The sequence below is a fragment of the Filicampus tigris genome, chromosome 20, assembly GCF_054856515.1.
Source record: "Filicampus tigris isolate MCC_2025a chromosome 20, RoL_Ftig_1.0, whole genome shotgun sequence".
Lineage (NCBI taxonomy): Eukaryota > Metazoa > Chordata > Actinopteri > Syngnathiformes > Syngnathidae > Filicampus > Filicampus tigris.
The window spans coordinates 13,280,937-13,308,908 of NC_141236.1; the positions used below are offsets into that span (position 1 = coordinate 13,280,937).

General features: G+C 44.4%; 3 protein-coding genes and 1 long non-coding RNA gene across 19 annotated transcripts; 2 read left to right on the forward strand and 2 right to left on the reverse strand.

The window, feature by feature from the left end:
- Positions 1–1,134: 1,134 nt before the first annotated feature.
- Positions 1,135–15,619, reverse strand: LOC147128485 (3',5'-cyclic-AMP phosphodiesterase 7B-like). 5 transcript variants are annotated; one of them, XM_086019911.1, is made up of 16 exons: positions 15,547–15,619; positions 15,325–15,398; positions 14,570–14,629; positions 13,688–13,749; positions 11,522–11,862; positions 8,047–8,136; positions 7,110–7,273; positions 6,621–6,684; positions 6,442–6,537; positions 5,847–5,947; positions 5,475–5,606; positions 4,782–4,873; positions 3,958–4,102; positions 3,773–3,869; positions 3,010–3,090; positions 1,135–2,608 (listed from the first exon to the last, which is right to left on the reverse strand). In XM_086019911.1, exons 3-16 carry the CDS (start codon positions 14,615–14,617, stop codon positions 2,427–2,429), a joined length of 1,695 nt encoding a protein of 564 aa, XP_085876037.1. In that variant the 5' UTR covers positions 14,618–14,629; positions 15,325–15,398; positions 15,547–15,619; the 3' UTR covers positions 1,135–2,426. The 5 variants fall into 5 exon arrangements, with proteins under 5 accessions (XP_085876037.1, XP_085876039.1, XP_085876036.1 ...); XM_086019913.1 differs by lacking the exon at positions 14,570–14,629 and having other exon boundaries at positions 15,547–15,607; XM_086019910.1 differs by lacking the exons at positions 13,688–13,749; positions 14,570–14,629; positions 15,325–15,398; positions 15,547–15,619 and having other exon boundaries at positions 11,522–13,012.
- mtfr2 (mitochondrial fission regulator 2) lies at positions 13,720–27,840 on the reverse strand. 9 transcript variants are annotated; one of them, XR_015084081.1, is made up of 12 exons: positions 26,239–27,011; positions 25,172–25,261; positions 23,457–24,463; positions 22,795–22,888; positions 22,610–22,714; positions 21,977–22,101; positions 21,719–21,912; positions 21,163–21,451; positions 20,808–20,994; positions 20,359–20,432; positions 15,547–15,635; positions 15,344–15,398 (listed from the first exon to the last, which is right to left on the reverse strand). XR_015084081.1 is itself a non-coding variant. In XM_086019922.1 (11 exons), exons 3-10 carry the CDS (start codon positions 23,507–23,509, stop codon positions 20,388–20,390), a joined length of 1,092 nt encoding a protein of 363 aa, XP_085876048.1. In that variant the 5' UTR covers positions 23,510–24,463; positions 25,172–25,261; positions 26,239–27,011; the 3' UTR covers positions 13,720–13,749; positions 20,359–20,387. The 9 variants fall into 9 exon arrangements, 8 of the variants coding, with proteins under 8 accessions (XP_085876048.1, XP_085876047.1, XP_085876044.1 ...); XM_086019922.1 differs by lacking the exons at positions 15,344–15,398; positions 15,547–15,635 and adding an exon at positions 13,720–13,749; XM_086019921.1 differs by lacking the exons at positions 15,344–15,398; positions 15,547–15,635 and adding an exon at positions 15,683–16,746.
- LOC147128487 (uncharacterized) lies at positions 15,656–18,621 on the forward strand. 4 transcript variants are annotated; one of them, XR_015084082.1, is made up of 5 exons: positions 15,656–16,245; positions 16,697–16,771; positions 17,258–17,295; positions 17,373–17,411; positions 18,364–18,621. It is a non-coding gene; the product is annotated as an uncharacterized LOC147128487 (long non-coding RNA). The 4 variants fall into 4 exon arrangements; XR_015084085.1 differs by lacking the exon at positions 16,697–16,771 and having other exon boundaries at positions 16,037–16,245; XR_015084084.1 differs by lacking the exon at positions 15,656–16,245 and adding an exon at positions 16,577–16,597 and having other exon boundaries at positions 17,258–17,411.
- On the forward strand, positions 23,656–26,625 carry armc1l (armadillo repeat containing 1, like). The gene is made up of 7 exons (XM_086019924.1): positions 23,656–23,779; positions 24,004–24,166; positions 24,250–24,341; positions 25,176–25,359; positions 25,698–25,814; positions 25,916–25,990; positions 26,259–26,625. The coding sequence occupies exons 2-7, from the start codon at positions 24,017–24,019 to the stop codon at positions 26,448–26,450; spliced, it is 810 nt and encodes a 269-aa protein (XP_085876050.1). The 5' UTR covers positions 23,656–23,779; positions 24,004–24,016; the 3' UTR covers positions 26,451–26,625.
- Positions 27,841–27,972: the final 132 nt, after the last annotated feature.

Consider the following 27,972-nt stretch of genomic DNA (forward strand, 5'->3'; position numbering starts at 1 on the left):
TGTGTGTAATGATGAGCATGAATGCAAGACAAACGTCACACATGACGAGCGCAACTTGAATGCTGGGGAAAAATAACGTGTTTGTTTTAGCTATTAGCGCCGAATTGTACAAAGAAAAAAATTGTCTTTGGTCCAGCTAAGAAGTACATGAGTAAACGTACTTATGCCTCGTGATAATATTGCATGCATTCCGTGTAATTATTTGGGTCGGAGCTGAAATATGTTTGGAAAATAAACAACAATTGAAAAATTCACAGTTTCTATGAAAGACAGTGACACTTTATTTCAAGCAAATAGCAACGTCCCTGGATCAATTTGACCCGGCGCATGTTTAATTATCCAGAAGTGTCAGAACCTACTTTTCGATTGATAACCATAGTTGCTGGAACAACTAATTTAAATTTTAATTAGGTAGGATAAAATACTAAAATGGTTCACCTCTTCTATCCCGGGCCAAACTGCCCCACTGACATGAAGTTGTAACCAAAAGAACCATTTTGATTGCATATACTGTATGTTGATTGCAGATACTTGTTAAATTTTATAGTTCGAGGTTAGAACCGTTTAATGTAACACATTGACTCATAGACTTCAAGAAATAATTTGTATTCTTTATTTCAGTGAAACTAATTGATTTGAGTTGAGACCGTTTCAGTTGTGGAAAACCTACTTTCAACTTTTCTTGGGTCCAACTGACCCATAAGAAGAAAAGTGCAAGGTAATAAGTGACCAACAAACTGTTTCTCAATCCATGTGCCTCATTTGCATTGCAAATGTATGTATGCAAATGAGGTGTGTAGATTGAGAAAAATTGGCCTCACGTTGAACCCCCTTTTATTATTGTCCGATATCAATTTGCTGTTTCGCCTCCTTTTGGTGAGCATGACACGGTCCTTTGCTTATCCACGGTCCTTTGCTGCCGCCTAGTGGCCACTCTCGGCACAACACTATCATTAAATAAAAGGACCTTACAAAAAATGATACTGAGGCAAATATTTGTATTATTCAGTGTCCAGAGGGTGCTTAATTAGAGTAATAGGTCCCCAAAATATTTATAGAGTAAATTTATTAATAAAGGCCTTGCCTGGCACCCTCTGCTGCCGATAAAAAAAAAGTACAATAAAAACACTTAAAAACACTTCGAGATATTTTTATTGCACAGCGATAACATAAAATATTTCTTACAACATACTGTAACATTGCTTTTTAGTGGTGGAAAAATTTGGAAAAAAGTAGAAAAATAAATTTGAGGCCTTAGTCCTAATAAAGGCCTCGCGCGGTACCTTCTGCAGTTATGCAGCAGAAGTAAAATGACACAAGTCACATGACTTTAATTGTGGAATTAAATAAAAAAACATATATACACACACACTATATATATATTTATATTTTATATATATATAGAGTATATTTTTGCTGTCGTAACACATATTAAAATAAATATTGTAAATATTGTATCTTCAAATTATTTTTTTAGCTGTGGAAAATTTAAGATAAAATATAAAAATAAATGTGAGGCTTCAGTCCATCTAATATTAAGGCCTTGCCTATTCTCTCTGCACTTGAGCAGCGCAAGGCAAACGGGGAAGGAGACGAATTGATAAAGCAGGCAGTACAAAAGTGTTTCCAAAACGCTCTCAAGGCTTCGTCAAATAAAAAACGGGAAAGAAACGCAACGCTTCAATGTGTTGCTAAGCTCGTTAGGCCTCCACTTGGAGCCCGGACTTTGCTCTGTTCTGCATTACTCACGTCAGCTGTAAGCAATTCATGTATTCATTTTTTTTGTTTGAGCTTCCTCCATGTGGAAATTCATTGAAATATAAGAGCACTTGCACATTTATAAATCTCCAACAGGAAGTGCATGAAAAGTGGAAAAGATCGCAATGCACGGCTGCATCTCAGTTTATGAGGATATCAGAGAAATGTTCATTTATTTTACAAATCAAAAAGTGAAACTCATATTGGAGGGATTCATTAAACACTTCAGAAAATATTTATGTAATAATATTCACTTTCTTCGGATGGTGAAATTGGGGTTTCATCATCAGAAGTAAAAATGCACTCAAAGTTGAAAACGTTTTTAAAGATTTCATTCAAATCTATTGCACCGTAGTTAATGCAACAAATCTACTAAAAAATGTACTGTAGTGTACTTCTTCAGTACACCACTAGAGGGAGCCCACATAACACACATTGCTATTTAATATTTTCAACTATTGAAATACAGTCCCGCAGATTCTGATTCAATTTCTTGAAATGGTCAATGTTGGCCTTCCATCAAGTAATCATCAAAGTTAGAACAACGCAAAGTAATACTACCATGAGTTTCACTTTTTGAACTGAACGTGTGTAAATAAATGCCATTTCGCAGCATATCCCGATTCGTGACGAAAACGCTTTTCAATCTGATACAAGTAAGTGATAGCTCACGACACATTAAGGGATGTCCTCTTGGGGATCAGGGGGCCTCGCTTGGCGTCGTGCAGCAGGTGGTTCCAGCGGGCCTTGTTGTGGCACAGGTGGGCCGTCATGGCGCGGCTCAGGGCGCTCGGTCCCGTGAAGCGGTGCCACTCGGCGAAAAGAGGCTCCACGATATACGAGATAAAGCCTGCCAAAAACAGCAGCGCGTCAGTCATTTTTTTCTATGAGGCGCAATTTAAAGGCGGCGGCCCCCCATTGCTCCGTCTTCATTCCAGAAAATGAATTGAACCAATCGGAATATAGCCTGAAATCGGCCCAACACTTCACAGAAATTTAGAGGGGTTGGGGCATTTGTGTTGTCACAAGACCTTGCTGGAAAGCAAAAAAACGGCTGGGAAAGCCTACTAGAACATTTGAACTTAATTGGGGGTTAACCACAAGCACTTGAAATGGTGGCAGGCGTGTACATGAGTTTGATTGGTTCATTATGAGCACAGCCCAGTGATAAGGGGGTGTGCACACATGCGCAACCACATTATGGACTACAAGCGTGCGCGCGCATGTGTTGTTGTGGCTTTGCGCCCTCACCAGTCTGGATGGCCGGGATGGAGTCGGCTTTCTGGTCGCACAGCGGACTGATCTCCAAGTTGAACTTCCTCTCGAGGTCGCCTAAAAGGCCAACGAAAAGCTGAGTCCGAAGTCAACCAACTCAAGTCCTGCTTGATGTCCTGGGCAAGCCTTACAACACAAACATTCCTTGGCCTGCGTTGCTTTTTCTTTGGCTTTGACAGCAATGAGCTTCTTGGAATCCCAAACGTGACAGTGTTAAAAAAAAAAGAAAAAAAAAAAAAAAAGAACAAAAAGACAAAACTCAAATTGAAAATGTCGTTCAATTTGACATTTTATGTGTATCTTTACTTGAAAGTGCTAGCAATACACTTTTGGCACTATGTCGAACTCATTTGAAACGGCGTTTAAAAATGTAAGTTTCTGTCTTTTTATTTTTCGATGCTACGTTGAAACAACCAAAAAAAGAAGGGTGGTAGCAGTTGAGAACCCCTGATTTAATCAAAAATACCAACAAAAAAAAAAAAGATTCCTGAAGACATCCTTGAACTCTGGCCCCAGAAAAAGTTACAATTACAAAGTCAAAACAGTTGAAGAAATGTCTTTTAATTACATGCTATATAAATTGAATTCTACACATTTGATTTATTTAGTTACATTTAGAAAAAGGACATTCAGTGAGAGAAAAAAAAGGTGGAATTTAAAGGGGAAATATGTTAAAAAAAATTTTTTTTAATTTTTACATTTGATTTTTTTTCATGAATAAATGCAAAAGTGCACCGACCTTGCCTGAAGAACTCCTCGCACACCCTCTCGCTCCACTGCTTGCTGAGCGGCCAAACGCGACACGGATTGCAAACGTCGGCGCACTTGAGGCCGATCTGCGGACGAGGAGAGAGCGTCGCTCGTGGCGTGGGGGGCGTGGCGCGGGGGGCGTGGCGCGGGGGGCGTGGCGCGGCGGCGGCTCACCTGCAAAATAAAGTGCCTGTGCGAGGCCAAGTGCAGATCCAAGTCCTGCTGATCCAGATGCGCCCGCAAGCTGAGCAGGAACTCGTCTTGTCTGCTGATGTCGGTGGCCAGGATGAGCGAGCCCAGCTGCTGCTCGATTCCCTGCCTGGACGTGTGAGAAATGTCAAGTCGTTACAAAGTGGCGAGCAAAGTCGGCCAAAGTAACGTGGGGTTCCATCCATCTGTTTTCTAAACCGCTGAAATTGCAGGTCAGGTCAGAGACGGATGATTTTCAAGAAATTTCAAGTCACTTGGACGACTGGGATAAGCATTTTGGCTGCGAGGTGAATGTTCAAGACCGAATTTGATTTTCCACACAACATCGTCAAGATGGACTTGGGTGAGAAGTTTCAGACTGGCGGGGTTAACTGCTGTGACCCGTAAAACGTCCCCAAATGCGGCAAAGTACGATCCAGCAAGTTTATTTGGAGCACATTAAGATGGACTGGGGTGAGAAATTTCGTGGAACTGTTTGGACTTGGAAAATTTCAAGTCACTTGCACTAGTTGGATGCTTAAAAATTCCAAGTTTCTGGACTAGTGGGGTGTAGCCGATGTTTTTAAAAAAATTTTGGGGGTAGAGAATATTGAGAGTGCTATATAAAAAGAATTTGATTTGATTTGTCCAATAACAGCACCACCGTGTGGCCAACAAGGGTCTATTTTTTTTTTTTTTTTTTCAAAAGCGCATTGAGCTGGACTTGTGTGAGCAAATGAAAGACTTGAAATTACACACACAACATAGCAAAAGCGTGTTCTTGTTTCTGCGCGTGTGCGTTTTCTTACGAGACTTCATGCGGCAGGTGTGACAAGAGGCGCGACTCTCGCAGCATGCCCACCGTGGACCTCCAGTGGTGGCTCTCCAGCACCGACATGTTCTGCACAAGAGCGGCTCAAGTCGGTGTTTTGTTCACCTCACGTGCGCGTTTGGGCCGCAAGCACGCTGGCACTTTTCACAATTGCAAACTTCCCACGCGAAGGAACAAAAAAACGGCCGAGGAAACGTGAACGAAGCAGGAAGGAACAAAGGGGTACTTTGGCTCGTCGCTCCTTCGCTGGCAGCTGCTTGAAAGCCTTTTTTTTTTTTTTTTTTTTTTTTTTTGGAGCGAGAGACAGAACATTGTGTTCCGTCACAATGTAAGCAGCAAACCCTTCAAAGAAATGAATGCATTCCCTTCTTCCACCACAACTAAAGTTTGTTTCTAGTTGCCTGTTCTTTAGTAATTAGCAGTACAACATACAATAGGTTGGTTTCACCCAAACCACCGGTTTCGCAAGCTAAACGCTGAGCAAAGGAGTTTTGCAAAAAAAAAAAAAAAAAAAAAAAAAAAAAAAAGCCGTGCCTTTGACCATGTTCTTGCTTTTGTGACACCTCAAAGCATGAGCCCAAAAATAGCAAGCGCGAGCGAGGGCTTCCGAGGACAAAACAAATTGTTCGGATTCATATTTGAATGCGAGAATCCCGCCCGTGCGCGCTACCTGGTAGAGTGAGGCCAGGTGGTGTTGCGTCTTGATGAGGAAGGGCTGGTTGACGCCCGGGTGGTCCACGTCGTGGGCGGCGGCCGCCATCAGGCCCAGGAACACGTCCAGCGGGCTCAGCTGCTCTGATAGCTGCCGTACAAAAGGCGCTCCATCAAATCTGCTGTTGAGCCAGTCAAAATATATATATATTTTTGTTTTCCCTAAAATAGATACATGTATATTCGGGTGACAGCATGGAATGCGTCATGACTTTCTGCCACGAGCCTCGTTTGTAAAGCGCGTGAGGAATTTCACTAAGATCTCGCTTGGGCCGACGGGGCGTTTGAGCAAAAATACGCGCGGGACACTTGATCCATTTCCCGGGCCTACCTTGGTCTCCTGCAGGTAGCAGTACATGGCCTGGATGACGTCGGCGGCGTGCACGGCATTGTGGTAGGGGTTCTGCGAGTGGTAGTCGCTCCGCACCATGCCTGGAAGACGAAGCGGCGCGTGACGCAAACGGCAAACAAAAAGCACGGGGGGATGACGCCGCGAGGAAAATCCGTCTCTCGTTTTCCAGAACAATAGCACGGCTGGTAGGTTAGTACGGGATTACGGCGTACTCGCGGCAGTGATCCGTCTTCCGCGGCGGCAAAAATGCCGCCGAGGGAAGTTCGGTCGCACGCGGTGTCCGTTGCACATGCTGCTTGGAATAATAGTGTTGAATTTCGATATTTGTCTTTTTCGGAATTACTGTGAGAAATCCTCAACATGATCAACATCTTCACATAATAGATACGATTCATTCATTGAGATCGTTTGATAAAAAGGTCATTTGAAAGATTTTTTTTTAGTTCAGAAGGTTGGTGACCCCGAAACAAATTCAGAACCACCAAAAAGGCCATCAATGGAATTCAATGCCGAATTGATGTTTGTTTGTTTTCTTGCTAACATTTTGGGGGGGGGGGTTTGTGGGACAACGTACTGAGGAAGCAGTGCAGTTTGACCACGTCCAGCTGCAGGTGTTGAACGAGGCCGTAGATGTTGAAGAGGTGGCACATCAGCATCACCAGGCTGTTGCCTGCAACACAAAAACAAGACCGCCACACATCAACTCTTGACTTGACGCGTGGCGGCGCGTCAAAGTAGACGGCGGCAGCTCACCATTTGTAAGGCGGTCGAAGAGGAAAACGTCAAAGTCCCACGAGCCCACTTTGGAGAGCATGTGCTGCCAAAATCAACAGTGGTGACGTCATTCAAATATGCTTTTGTCGTCGAAAAATTGGGCTTTGGACAGTGGTACCTTGACTTACATATTGAATTCATTCTGTGAGCTATTAACTAGAATAGCAAATGATTTTCCCAATTCTTTCAAACTCATTTTGCGGGCTAAACTATCCTCCGCTATTTGTTGAAAAACTCCCATTTTGGTTGTGCTCATGAAAGACAGGACCTTCATTTAGTCACGACACACCAAATAAGCTCTTTGCTGCCACCTTGTGCCATCTACAGGTAATGATTTTTGGGTGGCCGAAGATGCGTCGGTGATTGTTTTTTTTGTTGTTTTTTTTTAATCCAAAAATCACTTGACCGGAGCTGTTGTCTCGCGCACTTGTAAGTCAAGGTAGCAGCGCAGACGTCGCGTCTTCTTACGGCAGCCTGGCCCAGGTAGTCGTAGTCCACCAGGTGCAGGGACTCGGGACTGCGGGGCAGCATCCCCCTCAGGAGGCGCGAAGCGTGGCAGAACCTCTGGAAGCTCAGCAAAGTCTTCAACTTCCTCCTCCTGACCGACTCCAGCTGCCGCTGCTGCTCGCTGCCTGTAAAGGGACAAGCGCAGTTACTGCAGTTGGGGATTTTCCTTGATTTATTGACAGCAAGTGAGAGGTGTAGCGGGATGAGAAGGGTTGGGATTTACGGGAGAAATGACATCTTCATTTCCGGGGGACGATAAGTCAGAACATTTTGAGAGAAAAAAAAATCTTCATTCTTTCTTCTTTCCGACCAAATTACAACACGCCTTCCTTAAAATAAGTCATAAACTGTAATTCATCAATGGAAAAAAAAAAAGAATATTTCTGTGGGAAGAAAAAAGTCATTTTTACAATATTTAAACATTCTCGGGGCGTGTATCGTAACACCTCATAAAATAATGAGTTAATCCTCGTTTTACCCATTAAAATTACAACACTCTTTTTTTCTTCAACTTCTCATCCAAATTCCCGCTTTACTCATGAAATGTTTTTGCCATCTCTTAACGCGTTAAGATAATGACATCATCTTTGTTACAACACCACAATTTCCCCGCCAAAATAATTAAAATCACAACTCGTTCTTGTCAATTGTCATGACAACTTCCACTAATTAAAAACACAATTTTATTCTCTTAACGTTCCATTTTTTTCAAATTCGGACTTTTTTTTCCTCATATTGGGAAACTTTGCTCAAATCTTGAATTTCTTCCACTGAACAGTTTTCCTGCATCACTCACCCAGTAAATTTACGACTTGGTCCAATTCACGACCTTTTTCTTGTAATATTAGAACTCATTAAAAATCCGAGACTATTCTTAGGACGCGCCAACCCGACTTACCCTTAACGATTTGATTGTCAAACAAAGGGTAGGAGCCTCTTCTCTCAGCCAGCAGCACGCTACCAAGACAAGCATGTGGCGTGATGTCTCCTAGCAGAAAAGAAAAAAAAAAACAAAAAAAAAGGACAGCATGCCGTCATTAACGTACATTTTACCGACGTTTACTTTCATCGCAAGAGTCACGGCCTGCGCGAGTTTGAATACGAGCGGTTAACTCCGAACACAGGCACACGCGGGTGTGCACACTTTTGCAAGCCCAGTCTTTCACCTGCCATTCGAACAGGGGTGTGTACGGGCAATTTAGAATCTTTCGTGACATTTCGCGTTTGGAACGTTGCGAGCGAGCCAGAATGCCGTGAGCCCCCGTTTGTGATTCAAAGAAATAAATACATTTTCGCAGCCCTCCCGCAGACTCCATTTCAACTGGATTTCACTTTGAAGCGCCATTTTCAAAGGGCCAAGCTGTGACCGAATGAACAGATCCACTGAAAGCATGCGACCAGCACGCCACGCACACTGCTCGCGATAACCATCCCTCAAGGATGTTTCGGTTTGTTTTTTCCCCCGGTCTCTGGATTGATTTTCTTCGAGGCCACACTTTTACGACGGAAAGTATGTGACAATAATACCAAATGGTTATTTGTCCAATAGAAATGAGCAAATCAAAATTTTCCCCAGGCAAAGGCTGTTGTCCCCACTTGAACCCATGCGCTCAATCAATAAACACGTCCGACCTCAACCTTTGCTTGTAACACACCAACTAGACATCACACACTTGAATAGTCTCCCCCCCCCCCCCCCCCGCCACATGAAGATTCGTTATTCACACCCCGGCATATGGCAGGTTTTCGAAACGTTTGTATGGCTTTTTGCAGTTCGCTCAATGAGAGTTGAGGGCCCGCAACATTAACGGCCCGAAAATGACAATATTGAGGGAAAGTCAAATTTGTGTCAATTATTTGTTCCAAATTTCCATTTTTTTTTTTTTAAAAGCTTTATCTTCACCCTTTGACTCATTTCAATCCAAGAGAAATGAGTGTAAAGTTCTCCATCCAACAAGCGGCATTGCCATCTGACGGCGGTCACGTACCCGAGGCATCTCCCAGGTGCTTCACTTGCATTGCGATCATCGCAGTAGTCCTGGCCTCCCTCGGTCTATCTACGGACACGTTGGGAGCTCCCGCAAGACTATTTTAAGGTGGATGAGCGCTTTTATCCTTTCAATTGAGGCGCTTCACTCGGACACTTTGTGACATCGTTTGCACCGCTTCGATCATAAACAACAAAGCCTTGCGTAACCGTCCGCCATTCCTCCCGAGAGATCAATTTCAACAGCAATAAATACTTTTGGGACGCCAACAACAGCGGTTTCGTGCAGGAAGCGCACCGCCGTGTCGTCTGTGTGGAAAAAAAACGCGGCAGGACTTTTGGTCTTTGCGTCCTGTGGATCTTTTTGTTGACTTGGTGCTCCGTACTGGGTAGCTTGGGCACGGACGGTACGTCTTGTTCGGAACATCCAAGTGGCAACTTTTTTCCCCCCCAAATGCACGGGTGGTGCCTTGAGATGAGAGTTTCATTCAATACGTGAGCGTGTATCTCTCAAATCAGCTTTCCCCATTGAAATGAATAAAAATGCCATTAATCCGTTCCGGCGTTAAGAGTCAACAAACATTTAGGTCATGTGAATTTTCATTTCAGTCTAATATTGTGTCTCATAAAAAGAGAGTAATGACAGGATTAAAGGGAAAAGTAAAAAATGGAACCGCTTTTGGCACACTTTGAGCTGCTCCTTCTGATGTGCGCATCTTGGCCACCCGAGGGCAGTAAAATGCAGACATTTGGGGTCTTATTGGCTGTTCTTCACCGAGGATAAAGAATATATGCCTGTGAGTATTTTTTTTTCCAAATCTCAGTTGCTTCAAGGGATCCAACACCGCTACAAAGAGGCTATTAGTTAGCAGGGCTATGATGTTTCCCATCATATGCTCGCATTGGCGTTAAGCTAGCAAACTTAAATGTGGTTGTTTTCATACGGCTAGCGCTCAGACCGAAACCGAATCGGAATCCCCGTAAAGACTGACTCATCCTAAAAGAAGTGCGCTGGGACTGCCCCCTTTACGTCGATGGGTTAGCAAGCGCGGGTACAGCAATGCTGTCGGTCTTTGCGCGTTTTCAGCGATTTATCTTCAAACGGGTATGCGAACAGAGCTCTGAAGGAAGGAAGTTGACAGGCTCTCGAAGGCTTGGCGCGCTCCGGGGCTCCGCTTTGTTTGTCGGATGCCGCCGCCGCCGCCGCCTCCCCGCAGCTCATCCTCGCCTTCGTCTCTTCCGTTAGCTCGCAGTGTGCTAAATAGGTCATTGTCTCCACTCAAGCACTCGCAGAACTGGGTCATTCGGAGGCGGGCGGGGAAAGAGAGGAAAAGCGGATGATGAGAGGCCTGTTTCAAGACAGCGCCGAGTACGCGCTGAACCTCGCTGCCCCGCAAATGATAAACACCCCGCACACATGAAACGCGGCCTCCCCGGCGAATGAGGTCGTTTGGCACACACGGCCCACGCGCATCTTCACTTGCACTGGCTTTGCCCCCCCCCCCCCCCGATAATTCACAAACACATTTCCAAACGCACGCAGACGCCGTTTGCCGCCGCCTGCAGCTGTTGCTCTAACAGGATCCAGAAGCCATTTTGGATTTCACTTGACAGCAGAGCGCTGCCTCGAAATACGAACGACTCAACTTACAAGAGTTTCCAACTGACAAACGGCTAGTGTTAGTGCCGTACTGATGACTCAAAGAGAGAAGTTGAGACATTATGAATGCCCGCGCCCTGCTTGCAATGTGATTGGCTGCAAAGAGGCAATGACGACCTAGAACTCCGGCGGGACTCATAATAAATAATATTCTTCGGGTCAGTCAATTAGTCCAAATACTCGAAAACAGCGAACGGTACGGAGAGCACGGCTTTGAAAAAGGGCCGCCGGCGAAAAAAGTCAACTAGTCCCCTGGGGGAATAACCTGCGTACTCACACTGACTCATTTCCGCCTCACACGCGGCCGGGGTGGAAAAGGTGCACGTAAGCGAGCAGGGGCGGCAGTGGGCCGCGCTTCCTGCCGGCTTGGACCGCCACAACCCCCGTTCAACTGAAGGAGCGCTTGCGCAATGCAACAAACACTTCAATCAAGCCAGTTCAAGCCACAGTCGCCTTTTCAAGGACGTTTGGGAAACTTGGCCCCTTCGACCAATTTCACATTCAATTCGGCAGCCCCGTCTATCAAAAGTAGACCGAACGCAGGGTCGCCCCCAAAATTGACGCGTTCGACCGTTTGTCCGATTCCCCCCAAATGCGAGCCAAAATCTGCTGTGCAACTGGATCTGCAAGCAGGAGTTCAAAACATTCACAGAGTCTCTCGTCTCATCGAGAATAATCCGTCGGCACGCAAAAGTCCGGATCAAACATCCCGCGTAATCCCGTTACCTTCGAGACGTGCGCGACTGCCTCCGGGCTTCACGTCCTCTTGGTCACCTTCCTCCTTCCCCTCGCCGCCTTCCGCCCGAGCGCCGGCCTGGCACTGGTGGGACGCCCGCGATCCGCTGGCCCCGCTGGCCCCGCTGGCCCCGCTGGCCCCGCGCGCCCGCCAGGCGCCCCGCAGCTGCCGCACGAGCGCCCGGAGCTCCAGCGCCAGCGCCATGCCGCCGCAGGTGGCCGGCGGGCCCTTGGGGTGGCCCCAAGCCGGGGTGCGGGGCACCTCCTCCTGGGGGGGCTCGCCGCTCCACACGTCCTCCAGCACGGGCATGCCCGCGGCAGGCGGCTCCAAACTAAAGCGCGCGGGAGGAGAGGACAAAAAGCATGACGGCAAGGAGCTGAGGAGGAGGAGACGGAGCTGCGCCCTCAGCGGGTGAGGACGATGCGAATTAGCAAGCGATTTAGGAGACAACGTGCGGACGCGACGGCGGCAAGGGCGTGAAGATGCGGCCGAGCATCCCTCTCTGATCATCTGCTCAAGCCTTCTGCTGAATTTTCTCCCCCGGCCGGCGGTGCAGTGGGCGAGCCCCGCCCCCTCCGCGCTGCGAGCGAGCCCCCCCCCCCCCCTCTTCCTCCCTCACTATGTCCCGCGTCCTCCCTGCATGCTGCCGACCCAGCCGCGGCTTCCTCTCTACGCTTGTGTCGCAGGGGGCAAGCTAACACAAACGCGTCCGCAGAGGCGGCATAACCTGGGTCAACAAAATGATTTCAAAGAAACGGCTTTGAAGTCTGCACAGTGGTGCCTTGGGATACAAGCGGCTGCAATCACCAAGTTTACAGCTAAATGAAACATAAAACAAAGAGTATGACGCTTTCTGTATTGACGACAACCACATAGTGTCGCCGCTAGCTTAATGCTAACGCAGAATTGGAAACGCCATAGGTCAGGGGTGGGCAATGCCGGCACGTCGAGGTGTCCTGCACGTTTTACATGTCACCCCGGTGCGACCCGCCTGAACGTTATACAGCGCCTGCAGACCTTGCTGACGATAGGATCATTTGAATCGGGTGTGTTGCAGCAAGGACGGATGGAAAACGGGCAGGATAAGGCCGGAAACGCCACCCCTGCCGTAGATGGACGGCTTAACGAATAGCTTCTATATGGCCGTGTCGTAACCCTTTAAGCAACAGATATTTGAACACAGGCATATATTCTTTGTCGTCTGCATAGAACGACGAATGTAACCGTTGAGGGGTTCTGACATGTCGGTTGTCTAATAAACCCCCTATCCTTCCTTGCGTGTTACCGTGCGTGACTACGCAGCTTTGTTGACATTCTCCATGGATACCGCGAGACGGAAAATGGCTGGCACGTCACACAATGCATTGTGGGAAAGTCAGGTTCACTATTGGTCAGTCGGGAGCGTTATCTGATGTATGGAATGATCCCAAGCTTTGGAAATTCTCTGTATTTTTGCATCCTGGCTCGCTTTTATTGTTATGCGCATGGAAACACGATGCCGGCAAAATCCTGCGATGCATCGAAAAACCTGTGATCGAAAATAAGAAATGACATTCGAAAAAAAATCTGCGATACAGTGAGGTCACGATATGCCAAGGGACGACTGTACGTTCCTGCCATGTTATGTCAAAATTAGGCGTCATAGGGAAAAAGAAAAAAAAAAGTTAGGCCATTTAGAGTCATGAAACCTGATTTCAATTTGGTCCCATTTGGACCAAATCACGGAAAAAGACTTTGGATTCCAACCAAAATGTCTGTTTGAAATCAAAATGGCAGACTTTTCTTTTTTTTTTCCCCCGTGAGACTGTTCTTTTTAAATTTTTTTATTTTTGTTTGTCCGTTTTTTTTGTCAGCGTGTGATTTATAGTCACCCAGCGGAAGGCCTGAGGGACACAAGCAAGTTATGAAGGACATCAAACAATCCAACATACAGGAACGAGAACACGGCGTTCCTCTTTCCATGCACATGATCGCAGAGGAAATGCTCAAGGAACCATTGCTTTTATGACACTCACACGCTCCTTTCAGAGGGGAAAGTCACACGCGGGCAAAATAGAGCACCCACGCGCAAAGTACTGTAAAGCACACAAATGCAGCCTACAAAGAAAGACACAAATAAATCATGTGATTAAACAAGATGGAGACAAGATGTTCACCATATTTCAGGGCCAGAATGCAGCATGGGAAGCAAAGCCGGCGCGTTCCTTCGCGGCTGCATCTAGAAAATGTTTGAACGTAAACAAGACAAAATAAAATGTATTATAAAATTTGAAAAAAAAGGTGCGCATGTATAAATTCAAGTATGATTTCCTTGTGTAAACAAATAAACGGTTTTTACCATTCTGCCAATTTTGTAATGGTGGTGTGCAATAATCGTAATTGTAATTGAATTTCGATTAATTGCACAACCCTACCATAGAAGTTTAGGTTTAAGTCAATATATACAGTCAACGCACTCAGATTGAAGTGCTAAATACGAGTGAGAAGACGCCGTAACGTCATCGAAATGAAAGAGCGAGACAACGAGATTCCGATTGGGGCCTAATTGGGTTTTTCACCAATTTGAGGCCTCGTGAGATGCAGATAAGTCACACAACCACCATGCTTGACACGCACGATCAACGTTACATCCGGCCTGCTATTGAATCGACTGACGGTGGAGGCGCGAACGAAATAAGCCCGTGATTGCCGACGCAACATTTCAGACGCGCTTGCGGGGATAATGACGCAGTCAGACGTGATTCAGACAACGACACACACAGGTAGGACACACACAAAACATGAAACAAAAAGGCACGCATGAAGCAAAAGAGAGATATAACTGAATTCTGTTCATAATTTTTGTTGAGTTTGGTAGTGAATCAGTTCTGTCAGGGGCTGCCACAACTTGGCTAAAGGCTTCCTGTCCGATGCTGACGATGTGAAAGAATGCTCGATAAAATGGCAGGTGTTTGCAACGTGACTCTTTTGAAAAAAAGGAGTTTGATGAAGAAATCCGACACTAAGCAGTGCCCCGGACCAGACGAGCGTCAACTAACCGTTTGTTGTTGCCTGCGTTGCCATCTGTGAGCGTGAGTGAGGGCCATCTGATGTTCCAGCTGTGATGTTCATGGCCAAGGGGGGGGGGGGGGGGGGTCAATCACAAGCATCCCACGTGCACCGCTATTATTTAGATGTGCTTTTTTTTTTTTTTTGCCATTTTTCCCTGAAAGCTATGTCTGTATCAAAACAGCCAAGGCAATTATTGAAAGATGATGATGATGATGATGATGATGACGATGACTCAGGTTTGATCACCGCTGAGACGTATTCCAGAAGCTTGCTCCAAACGCATCCCGATGGGAGGTCAACTATTTATAAGCGCTTGTAAGTGTTGTAACCATCTTCAGTGCGTGTAAATATAGTCATGTGTTCCAGAAAAACACAATTATAAACGGCCGTTCGACCGGCTTTTTGCTTTGACTTGTGAGCAAAAATGTCAAATACGAGTGCTGTATGGCGGCAGTGAACTCAACTCAGCAAACAACGAAACAACAAACAGCAAATTGGAACCGTGAACAAATGTTTAAAAAAAAAAAAAGAGACTTTGAACTGTTTAGTTTACCGTCAAACTAACATAAATGGCATGATTGGCAAAGACCATTTTAAGTTGCAAGTGTGGTCATGGAATGAACTGAACTTGTATCTCAAGGGACCACTGTGCTTTACTTCATGGCTTCAGACAAACATAGTACTTCAATAATAACATTTGTTGGAGTGAGTTGATTTTTGTGAGAAAGAAAAAAGTTCCTACTTAATGTTGGTTTGCTGTTCAGTAGTTTTGTGCCGTCCTTGAATGGCATTTTTTATGCAAGAGAGCCCTTGGCACTAGGGGGGAAAAAAAATAAATAAATCAAAGTCCGTGGTTATTTGATCTTTTTTTTTATACATGCATTGAGAAATGCATTATGACAAAATGTAATATATTAAGAGCACATATTTTGTTCTTATTTAAAATGGCATTTTTGTCACACACCTGGTTAGGAAGTGCGTGGTCCTATGTGGCCCCCCAATGGCACTGGTGAAAAATGGTGGCCCCCGCCGTGACTTCAATTGCCATTCCAACTAAAAAGATTTTTATTAACCAAGTCAGTACAGAGGAACAGAGTTTAAAAAAAAAAAATTGAATACACATTTTTATTCAAAAATCAATTACAAAAGTAAAGGAAAACAATGCTTGGTTGTATTGGTCGGGTGTATGACGCTAACATGCTGCCAGTTGCTATGCTAAGCGTTTGTTTCTTCCGAGGATTGACAAAATGTTAACATGCTTTACTGTCGCTGTGATAAAGCAAGATCGCAAACCTGAGTACGGAAAGTGCGCAAGCAGATAAAGGGGTTTTTCACACTCTTTACTTTCTATAAGAATAGATCAAATGCTAACATGCTAACAGTTGGCATTGTAGCATCTGGCAATGCCCTGTGCTAGGTGGATTGGCAGAGCAGGTTATTCGAGAATGTGAATTTGTTGCAAGGCATTTTAAGGAAGCAGACTGTCTTGCAGGTTGTGTAAGTGTTTGCAGGCGCTCTACTTCTTGGTTTTTGTTTCGCATAATCGTGCAGTGCTTCCTGGAACTTTGGTATTTGTCATCCGACTGAGGAGTATGAAAGTTAACTTCTTATTTTCCCCCACCGCTGGGGAAGAAAGTGCTTCACTCAGGACTCAAGACAACAAGTAAGTCTTTTTTCGATTTTGTTAAGTCTTTTGGGGCTTTGTTAACGACGCTAACCATTTATAGTTACATTGTATGAGTAAATGTGTTTTTTGAAGTGATAAAAATGGATCTAAAATGAGGCAAAAACCAAGGAACACATTTTTACAGACAGGTATCACTATTTCGAGATACTGAATTTCAATTAATTGAATCCCAAAGATGATATTTATATGTCTTTTCGCAAAATTGTCTGGTACTGAATAAGTTAAGAGCATTGATGCAATACCTGACACATTATGGTAGTACATGTGATGACGGCATTCCGGAAGGGTTTGCGTAAAAATGAAAATGGCGTCCGAAGAAACAGCACGCGTGAGTCGATTCCTTGCAGATTTTTGTGAATGCGCAAAATGAAACATTATTATGTATTGCATACACTGGTGACTGAAGCTTAGTCACGTTCCTTTTTAGCTCTCGGTCGAGTGCGTCGACGATCCTTCTGGACGTCCCGGCGTCATTGTCTATGGGGATCAAACGTTCGATATGGTGAGATTATTCATGTGCACAGTCGCTGATAACTAGCGTGCAGTAAGGCCTGCGACGCAACTTTTCATTTTTATTTCACTTTGCATTTCATCACACCGTTTAGTTGAGCACTATTTCTTGCCCAATTGTTCAAATGCTAACATGCTTACGGCTGCTCTGCAACCGTAGCATGCCAGCAAGCTGGCTACCGAACACGCGACGGCAGGTCGAGAAGGATTTTATCACGCCTTTTTCACTGGGTATTTCTAGTGAGATATGATCAAATTCTAACATGCAAACAACTAAGATTTTGACTACAGAAAGTGATCAGGCAGATTGAAAATTTTACAACATGCTTTTTGGTCTATTTTTCATGAAAGCAGATCAGATGCTAACAAGCTACCAGCTGGTTTTGAACCAATGCTAACATGTCGTAATGCTAACCAAGATAGCACCATCAATGAAATTGCTGCAACTTCATAAGGCTTTCTCTGTTTGTTTGCACAGGCGCTCACTCCAAGAACACCGGATGGACACAACGGCAGGTTGTCCACATTGATGACATCAAACAGGAGTGCAAATATTGAGTCGTCTTTTGTGGATGTTTTTTTTTTTTTTACAGCTCCGTTGTCTGTATTCACGGACGATCACCACCGCTGGTGTAAGTGCTGGACACATGCCCATGTATTACCTACTCAATTACAAATCGTAATACCCAGCTGTAGAATGGTAGCTGTTGAACTTTTTCCAGTGATATAAGAATAATCATAATAATAAATAAATAAATAAATAATATAAAATAATAATATAATAATACCTTTTTGAAAGGTATGCTTGAAAATTGAATTTGTGTTTTTTTAATGTTAGAAATAGTGATTTAGTCATTGACATTTTGAATAATTTTACTGACATTTTTTTTTTGTTTAATGAAGGACGTATGATACTTTACCTCGCCTAATAGCCTATGTACGTTGTAGTTTTTAACTTATGGTCACAAAAGCATAAAAAAGAAAATTCCCACTGCGCTTGATGAACATTGCTTCTTATTTTTTTGTTTTGTTAGTAAATATTCTCCGGTATCCTGGTTATGGTAATCAGCAAAGACTGAATTGAGGAATCTTGTTTGCTGAATTTGTTGTTTTTTTCCGAAAACACTCAAAAATGACTGGGGCAATTATGCTTTTGGACTGATGATTTAAAACATTTCCAATAAAAAGTGTGTAATAGGTTATTTTTTTAACATTTGAAAAAAGTGTGATATCTTGCAACAAAAGTAAACAATTCTAAAAATAAGTGATTTAAAAAAATAAATAAAACTTGAGATTCTCATAATATTCAACTTTTGAAAATGTATTCGTTTTAATATAAGAAACATATTGCATCAAAAAAAAAATGAAATAGGTACACATTATAATGTTTCACAAAATATTGTTAAACATTTTACCAATGTTATTTTATATGTAAAACATTACTAGAAATGCCTCCCCAATGTGATGAGGTCCAGTTGTAGGCAAATTCTAACAGCGAGAACAATAATTCACTTATTGTTTAAATGACAGTGCCAATCAAGAGTGAGCAATCAAATGATTCGGTTTTTTTTGTCTTTCTTACAGCGTGAAGGATGACAGCCAAGAGGAGGACAAAGACAACACTGAAGACAAATAGCTCTGTTTTGGTCGCATACATGCATGCTATTGGCGTTTCAAAGCATTATTTGCATTTCAAGCAAACACTTAAGTACTGTAGTTCTTTGAGGAATGTTTAGTTTCATTAGAAAGAGTACAACGGTAGCTGTTGGACTTGACCTCGCCAAATAGACTATGTACATTGTAATCTGATTGAATTAAAATGACCCCTTATGGAGAATACAACGAATGGATCACGTTTTCCCTTGCCCGGACGCGGGTCACCGGGGCCCCCCTCTGGAGCCGGGCCTGGAGGTGGGGCTCGATGGCGGGCGCCTGGTGGCCGGGCTCAGCCCGAAATGGACACGTGGGTCCCCCTTCCCATGGGCTTACCGCTGGCGGGAGGGGCCAAAGGGGGTCGGGTGCCGTGTGAGCTGGGCGGCGGCAGAAGACAGGGACCTCGGCGGTCCGATCCCCGGCAACAGAAACTAGCTCTTGGGACATGGAATGTCACCTTCTCTGGCAGGGAGCTGGTGTGTGAGGCTGAGATGTTCCGACCAGATATAGTCGGGCTCACCTCCGCACACAGCTTGGGCTCTGGTACCAGTCCTCTCGAGAGCGGTTGGACACTCTTCCACTCTGGAGTTGCCCAGGGTGAGAGGCGCCGAGCAGGTGCGGGCATACTTATTGCCCCCCCCCCCCCGGCTTGGCGCCTGTACATTGGGTTTTACCCCGGTGGACGAGAGGGTAGCTAGCCTCCTTACCCTAGGCCGCAGTTCGACGATCGACTTTGTAGTCGTATCATCGGATTTGTGGCCTCAGTGTTGCATCTCTGCTTTTTGCAGATGATGTGGTACTGTTGGCATCTTCAAGCCGCGATCTCCAACTCTCGCTGGAGCGGTTCGCAGCCGAGCGCGAAGCGGTCGAAAGGAAAATCAGCACCTCCAAAATCTGAGAGCATGGTCCTCAGTCGGAAAAGGGTGGCGTGCCCTCTCCGGGTCGGGGATGGGATTCTGCCCCAAGTGGAGGAGTTCAAGTACCTTGGGGTCTTGTTCACGAGTGAGGGTAAGATGGAGCGGGAGACCGACAGGCTGATCGGCGCAGCGTCTGCCGCGATGCGGACCCTGTATCGGTCTGCCGTGGCGAAGAAGGAGCTCAGCCGAAAGGCGAAGCTCTCAATTTACCGGTCGATCTACGTTCCTACTCTCACCTATGGTCATGAGCTGCGGGTCACGACCGAAAGAACAAGATCTCGGATACAAGCGGCCGAAATGAGCTGGAAGATGTTGCTGGGGAGAGGTAAGTCTGGGCTTCCCAGCGACCCGCCTTCGGATAAGCGGGAGACAACGGATGGATGGTTGGACGTTTTAATCTATGGTGAGGAATAGTTTCATTAGAAATAGTCTATGTACTGTATATTTAACGTGTTCAATTAAAAATGTTGTGAGTGTGTGAAAATGAGCGCTTTATGCTCATATCTCAGTACAACACTGTACTCAACCAACACGACATCTGAAAACTAACTGGGCACTTTTTCAAAAAACTCTTTTAATAAAGGAAAACAAACTAAGACAGCAGGTGCATAGAACATCAAATAAATATGTGATGTGAATGAATTCATAATAATTGATCTCAACCGGTAGATAATCACAAGACAAGACATACGGTTGAGCCCAAAACGAATCGAAGCATCGACTTGAACTGAAAACGTGGTCAGCGTATGAATCATTGTGGGCTTAATGACGCATACGAACCTTGTGGAATCTTCTTCAAGGATACCCAAAAGAAATTTTGGATGCGTTTCATCTCTTGTGCATACACATTTAAAATACGAGCGTACCATACAACAAATTGTACAACTCTTGACGAACAACATTAGATCGCGCTCCCGTGAAGCGGCGTGCAAAGTGAAAACTGAAGAAAGAGAACAAAAACCCCCCAAAATACCCTGAACCCGTGGGAGCCGAAGATGCGGGAACACACCGGGATTTTCGAGGCTTCAGCGGATGTGATCACAAATGCAGAAGCGTCTGGCTGCGTCTGCCGCGGTGGAACATCTGCAACAGAAATTGCATTATTTCCACGCAGAGTTCAACAATTCATTACATACAGTCGACACTATAGACAAAGACTTATTATTGCAATATTTTCTTTGACACCACCGTGCGTTCCTTGAACACAGAAAATTAAGTATAAATATTGGAAATAAAATACAAATATTTTTTTCAAGTATATTTTAACAATCTGTTTTTGTCCATTTTATTTTTGTATTTACATAAATGCTATTGTTTCTATAAATGTGGTTATTTTGAAATACATCTGAAAATGTTTCATTTAATTTAATATGGGTTTTGAAAAATAACACAGGTCAACACATTTTTACGAAATCTTTAATCAGATGTGAAAGAAGACAAGAAAAAAACCCGGCAAACCTTGGGTGTATCCGGACTTCCAAATGGCGAGCTTTCCAGGGAATTCTCTTTGTCCGAGGAATTGTTGTGGCGATGCTGGGCGAACTTCCTCTTGAGAGCCTCGGCAATCAGAGCCGCCGGGTCCGTGGCGATGGCCCCGCCCCCCGCCTTGCTACGCCTCCTCTGGACCGGCGTACCCCCTGGCGACCTGCAGCAGGGAAAAAGTCTGACAATTAAGAATTTTTAGATATGACTTCAAGTACAATCTGCACAGTGAATAAAGCTTTTATGTCAGGCTGCCGCAAATTGATTGACTTTTCTAAAATTCGTTTCTATGCAGACTGTGGAGGTTAGTGTGGGGGTGGGCTGGTCTGACCTCTCGACAGATCGCAACTTGACTTGATTCAAGTCTTTGAGCACATCCAACATGGAGGGCATGCTGCGAACGGCTTGGAGACGTTTCTTGTCTGCGTCCTTCCCGTGGCACTTGCGCCGTCGGATCAACTCGGTTACGGAGGGCGTGCTGGGACACGGCGACGGCGGCGGAGGAGGCGGCGGCGGCGGCGGCGGCGGCGGGGGCGCACAGCGAGGCGTGGATGTGAGAGCCGCCGCTGGGACGGGTGACATCAACGGCGTTCCGGCAGCATCATGGGACTCAGGGAAACCTAAGTGAAAACATCTTTCAGTTTCAAAGTCTCACATTGTGCCACAATATGCCAACTTAGGTCAACAAAAAGAGATGCATCAGTGAGAAGAAAAGGCAGACAAGGTAACTATATATTTTTTAATAGTTACATTTTTTTCGCAGATTGTTCTGGTTTGGAATTTCAACATTTTGACAGATATTTCAATGCAGGGATTCAGTTTGTACTGCCTGTCTGTTTCGCTTGGCCTGGAGGAGGAGTGCCCTACGTGCCGTCTATTTGGCGTACCCGTGGCCGATGCGGCGGTGACGATGGCGGCGATTTGAGCTCGCAGTTTGAGCAGCTCGCTCTCCAGCGCCGAGATCTTCTGCAGAGCTTCCGGCTGCGTCTGTTGCGCTCCCGCCGGTTGCTGTTGCAGCAGCGGCGGCGGCCGCCGCCTCCTGGCATCTCCGCCAGCGGGCGTCTTTGGGGGTAGATGGTGTCTAAAAAAAATGCAAGAGGTCAACAAAGTGCCCGGTGCTTGTTTGCGCTCATGCGTTTTTTAACCTGGTTTTGGTGAAACGGTCCCCTTTGTCCTCAAGTACCCATAAGACGTCAGCGAATGATGCAATGGCGGGCGTTTCTGTGGCGAGGTCAATGTCTCCGTGCGGCCTGGAGGTCTGGAGCGGGATCTGATGTGGGAGGAAATGTAATAAAACGCATAGAAAAGTTGGAGTTGATATAAATTATATATTGAAATGGAATTTTATTATATAGCACGTATAAACGCACAGTGTTTATTAGAGGGGAGACTTATTTGCAGAGAACGTCTAAAAATGTTGATTATGAGAGCTTTTTTGAACAGTCATTTTAAAAATAATATTATGTGATGTTAGTTGTACATTTGCAAGGAGGCCTTTATTTTTTCACATTTATTTTTAAATACTTATTAGCACAGGTAAAAAAAAACAAAAAACAATCGTTTTTTCAAATGTTTACTGTTATGAGAGCCTTCTATTTGTACAAAGTCTTTTTAAAAATAATATAATTACTGGAGGAAAGGTGCTCATTAAGAAGGGGACCTACAACGGCATTTAAAATATAAACAAAATATATAATGTTTCATATTATAAGGAAAGGCATTTATAAGAACATAAAAGTAAAAGACTGTAGACAAGTGGATGATCTCCCAACACATACCTGAAAGTAGACCCGTGGCGTGGGTGTCAGGGGCAGGTTGGAGCCGATCATTCTCACCACGCTGCGATACTGGCCACACAGCCGACTGTCCCACACTGGGACCAGCTAGACCAAAAGCACACCATGAGAACATCAACATAAATACACCCAGTCTGCATTTGAAGGCAATAACAACCGAAACTCACCATTTCTGGAGGCACTCCAAAATAGTCCAGCACTATGCGCAGCACGTGCAGTGCATCCTCAAGCAAAGACATTGCCGCTCCCCTTTTCTGCGGACTAACAAGTGTGTTATTTTCGCTATTAAAAAACACATTCCGACAAATTTTGGGGAGTTTTTTTCGGGCGGGCGGGGGAACCGGTTTAACAGATTCATGACATTTTCATTCATATTTCCATGGGGAAAGATGATCTGAGACAGTAGTGTTTTGAGTAACGAATGTGGTGGCAGAACGAATTCAACTTGTATCTCAAGGCACCTCTCACTTTATCACGTTACAATACACGCACTATTTGGTCTAAACTCTTTAACAATGTTCAAAAAGTGCCATTTAGAAACACTATAGTATGTCCAAGACAAAGTCGCTTTTTTTCTCCACTTTTTTTATTTTTAAATCTCACCTGAACGCACAACCGTTCATTCGCGTCATACTTAACTGCCTTCTGATTCGAATTGCTTACTAAGCAGCTTAACATAGCCAAATAAGCCAAAATAAGTTTAATGGGGTTTTAAATTGCAAAACGGCAACATTTACACGTAACAGAAGCAACATTTATCCAAAGAGGGAAGAGGACCGCAATAAAACGACGCAAAAAAACAGAAAATATAAGAATATGCAAAACTCACCGGACGTTCGTTCTTTCTCTCGTGACAACACCCTCGTTCCCGTTATCCTTCATTCAAGAGCTTCATGTTTATAAAATTATACGTTCTAACTGCAACTTAAAATCAAATAAAACGTTGTCTCACGCTCATTCGGTTCACTGCGGAAGTCTTCTCAAAGTCAAATAAAACGCTCATCTAGTAAGACTCTCTGATTGGTCAAGAGTACGGCAGCCAATAGAATGAGCTGATGTTGCGGCATGTTGCCTCTGTCGACCAATCGCGTGTCACCACTGGGATCACTTCACCCACTTTAGATTTGCGTACACGAGCTTCGTTTGTCCTGGGTAAGAAAACATAACAAAAGTCAACTTTAAGTCTTTTAACAAAGTCATTGCGCCACTAGTATTCGCTTGTAAGGTTCAACGTTATCATCACGAACATTGTTAATCCGCTTTTGTAACCGTTCAACGTAGTTAGCTTGATCTGTTAGCCACAACGCTCCCGCTTAACATTTGACAGCAGTTTATCAAAAAATATGCAAATGAGCATGGTTGAAATGTCTTTAAAGGTGTTTCAAGGTGATGGACGCGTTGTCGGTGGTGAGCCAGCTGAGGGATCTGGCCTCGGAGCCCCAGAACCGAGAGGCCATCGTGCAGGACCAAGGCTGCCTTCCTGGGCTGGTCCTCTTTCTGGACCACCAAAACCCCGATGTGCTGCTTGCCACTCTCCAGGTGCGCGTCATTGGAAAACTGCTACTTGCCCAACAGTAGATGTTGGTACCAAATGTCACTCGGTCCTACTTTCCTCCTTGCAGACCCTTCGCTACTTGGCCGAGTTGTCCCCCAACATTCCCACCATGAAGAACGAGCTGGGGATGATGGTGAGCCTGGAGAACCTTGTGACTAGGTGATGATCTGTATTTATTTTTGTTTTTGTGTGTGTGTGCAAATGTTGGGAATTACCTCAACGTAGAGCTTTTCCCTTTTATTTTCCCTGAAGTGTTTCTCTGCCATCCCGTGTTAAAAACCCTGCAGTGATCAACAAATAATGTTTGCCCTGCTGGCAAATTTCGCAGAACTTTTTGGTAATCTATCCTTCGTTATTTGCTGGGGAAAAAAATCACCTATAGTATTCGCAATATTTGTGCTCTTTCTGAAATTCAATAAATGCCACAAGATGGCAGCTAAGACTCAACTTGTAGAAAAGTAGTGCTTTGTCACCATGTTGTTTCACCTATAGGCAATTATAAACCTTTGTCTGCTAGATGCCCGCACATAGCAGGGGATTGCTGCACTTCACTCATATTCGTTGGAGAAAAAAACCACGAATCAAATATTATAAATAAATGTTAATTCAAAAAGTGGAGAAGACAGTAAGTACATGTTAGTATTTTGAAGATTACACATTGTCACCGTCTAATAAAAAGCATATATCTCTCCAAAATTGAGATTTTTAAAAATCTGTAATATTTTTTTTTGTTTTTAAATGTAAAAACGAGTCAAAAATAAATTTTAAATACATGCCTTTTGTTGGACAACAATAATATACTTACAAAACTATCAGCCCCAAATCTGAAAGGTTTTTTTTAAAGGGGGGTGGGGGAATCCTTATTTTTGTTTACTTATATTAAAACCGGGGCTGGAGGGACTTTTGATTGGGCAGTCATCAAGCAGGCATGTCTTGTCGTACTAGTTGGATCATTTGTAATATTTGTGAAATAAACATTCTTTCCTCACGTAGGGACGAGCTGTGTGTCGACATCACGAATTTGGCGAAGGAGGTGTACACAATTCTCTCGGCGCCTTCTCTTCTTGCCCATCGCACACCTGGGAGGGAGAGGACAAAAAAGTCACAGTTCTTCCTTAACTCCTCCAACAAGAAGGCCAAGTGTGTCACCTTGCACATTGAAGGACTGGACAGTGTTGTGAGTCCACATCACACAGTCCTACATTGACGTACACCTGCCCCGGTTTAAGAGTTACTACACTCTCATTCGCTGACACACACGTCACTCACCAGGCCAGACCCGTCCTTTTACAGCCCCGTCACAGACACTACAGTGTGACCACTAAGTGGCGGAAGAAATTAAAAAAAAAAAAAAACCTGCACCTCACATGCAGATTTTTATCAGGACTGTTTAAATAATGCAAATAAAGTTTGATCCTATTAGTCGAATAATTGATACACTAAAAAAAATCAATAGTTAAAGCCCCAATCGCAAGGAGTCACATGCAGACTGACATGTGTTGTGTTGTGACGTAGGACCAGCGAGGCTTGTGCGAGGAGGCTCTGCTCACGGTGCGAGGAGTGATCAGCTTCACTTTTCAAATGGCCTCCAAGAGATGCACCGTGCGCATTCGGAGCGATTTGCCCACCGAGGTGACGCTTTACGACTTTGGCGGGTTCGCTCGGGGCGCTTTGAATGGAAGAATTACTCATGTTTGTTTTTTTTTTTTTTTTTTAAATGTGTATATTGACAGAGCCTGGCCTCGGCCATCGCCGCCACCAAGGTGTTGTCTGCCCAACAGGTGGTGAAGAACGAGGCAGGAGATGAGGTAAGGCACCATTTTTTCAATGCTGACGCAAGCGAAAGCGCTCAGTTCTTGTATAGTGGGTCACTCGGCACTCTTTTAGCCACACTGAAAACATGAAAAAACAGCCAGACATCCAACTGAGTACAACATAGTTCTCAGTGTCTGCACGTTTTTAGCCATTACCTTCAAACATGTTGAATGTGTTTAAAAACAAATCTGTGAATTCACTGAACAGGGTCTTTAAAAAGGGTTCGTCTCAACCAACTCACAATGGCTCTCGCGCCTCTAGGTCTTCGTCCCCCTGAGCGCCTCGGGAGCGGTGGCGCCGCGCGACTCGGCCCTGCCCGACTACCTCTCCGAGGAAGAGGAGAGGCCGGAGGAGGCGGACCGCGCCGTATCGCGCACCACCGCCAAGGACGACGGCAGCGGCAGCTGGCTCAACGCCGCCGCCGGTTTCCTCACCCGGACCTTCTACTGGTGACAGACAGCGACACGGCCTCGTCGGCTTCCTGCAAACAGCTACAAGCGTGCGGACGTTATTTCATTCAGCCCTTTTCATTTTTCATGGGGCATGAAAACGGTGCACTTGGTTCATGTAAATATTTTGCTTTCATGATGAGTACTTGACATTTTAAAACATTCAAGCTTCTCCTAAAGTGTGTTGTCTTGTGTCTTAATTTCCTCAAACAGAATGTAAGCGCCTCACCTCAAATAGACCTCACTTTTCCTCAAGAAAAAAAAAAAAAAAAACTGGTGTGTTGGTAGCACTGGTGGATTTTGCTAATAGAGAACCACACCCCAATTAATTGTCAGGTCTATCGTCTACTTGAATAAACACCTGACTGCAAATAAACCTTTTTTTGCCACTGAAACACAAAAGAATGGGGATATCACTAGCATTATACAGTAATGTAATCTATATTTAATTTATGGAAAATTGCACGCAGCTTAAAAATACATTTCTAAATATAAAGGCCTTCCCCCAAATTAATGGCAAGTACTACCTCCTAATGAATACCAGGTGCCCTCTGGCCACTACGAAGATTTAGATGCTCACATATTTTATCCTATGTTCTCATAGACACCTGTACCCCAATTAATTGGCGGGTAAATCGTCCACTTGAATAATAGATGCCTGGTTTTCTGCAGTTGAGTAAATGCCCCTTTGTCACTGTTTGAAGAAGGTACAAAAAAGTTATATAAAACAAGCAGCAAACACGGTAACATGTCAAAGAGATTTATTTTCAACTAATACAGCTCTTTTCTTTACTCAGGTCATTCTTAGTAAAATATAGTAACTTTTATATATTATTTATAGAATGGCTATTATGCTATGATGTAGTATGCAAATGCTTCTGTTGAAGCCATTTGGGAGCTCAAGTCATCATCAACGTCACATTGGCAGTACTGCATGAGGCGCAAGTGCAAAGGTTATTTTTCTGATTATCCTCATTTTATACATGGTAAGGCGTCCGAAAAACAATTAGCAGCACATATTCCAAAATATTTCTGCCTGATCAAATAAATGAAATTTACTGCAAAAGCGGACGTTGAAAAAAAAAGTTGGGTTACAGCAATTACCTTCCATGCATACAGTAATTAAATAAACTTGGGAAAAAAAAAAAAAATCAGTAGTAGTCCAACCCAGCGCCTCACCCCCAATAATCTCTACTTTATTAAACACTGTGAGAGCATCTTAAATATGGTACGTGAAACAAACCTCTTCCGACGACGCCTTTATCTCCAAACAAATAAGTTGTGCTTTCACCTCGCGTTGCTGACGCTGCCTGTCAAACAAGCGAGAGAGAGAGGAAAAAAAAAAAAAAAAAAAAAAAATCCTCAAGTTTCAGAATTAAAGACATTACAACTCATCTCGGTTTGCCGTCGTCGCTGGAGTAAATCTCTGATATTTCCACTTCGGTGGTTGAGTCCGAAGAGCGATGGGTCCCAAAAAAACAAACAAAAAAAAAAAAAAAACCATACTGCCTCAATGAAAGCATCCC

Excerpts from the sequence above, each read along its gene's own strand:
- LOC147128485 (XM_086019910.1), bottom strand. The coding sequence starts at position 12,041 with ATGATCAGAGAGGGATGCTCGGCCGCATCTTCACGCCCTTGCCGCCGT. Across the intron at positions 8,137-11,521 it reads CAGTCGCGCACGTCTCGAAG|GAGACATCACGCCACATGCT; the intron begins GTAACGGGATTA and ends CTTTTCTGCTAG. Across the intron at positions 3,870-3,957 it reads ACAGGCACTTTATTTTGCAG|ATCGGCCTCAAGTGCGCCGA; the intron begins GTGAGCCGCCGC and ends CCTCGTCCGCAG.
- armc1l (XM_086019924.1), top strand. The coding sequence starts at position 24,017 with ATGGACGCGTTGTCGGTGGTGAGCCAGCTGAGGGATCTGGCCTCGGAG. Across the intron at positions 25,360-25,697 it reads TTGAAGGACTGGACAGTGTT|GACCAGCGAGGCTTGTGCGA; the intron begins GTGAGTCCACAT and ends GTTGTGACGTAG. Across the intron at positions 25,991-26,258 it reads AGAACGAGGCAGGAGATGAG|GTCTTCGTCCCCCTGAGCGC; the intron begins GTAAGGCACCAT and ends TCGCGCCTCTAG.
- mtfr2 (XM_086019922.1), bottom strand. The coding sequence starts at position 23,509 with ATGAAGGATAACGGGAACGAGGGTGTTGTCACGAGAGAAAGAACGAAC. Across the intron at positions 22,889-23,456 it reads AGAGAAAGAACGAACGTCCG|TCCGCAGAAAAGGGGAGCGG; the intron begins GTGAGTTTTGCA and ends CACACTTGTTAG. Across the intron at positions 22,102-22,609 it reads CGCCACGGGTCTACTTTCAG|ATCCCGCTCCAGACCTCCAG; the intron begins GTATGTGTTGGG and ends CTCCCACATCAG.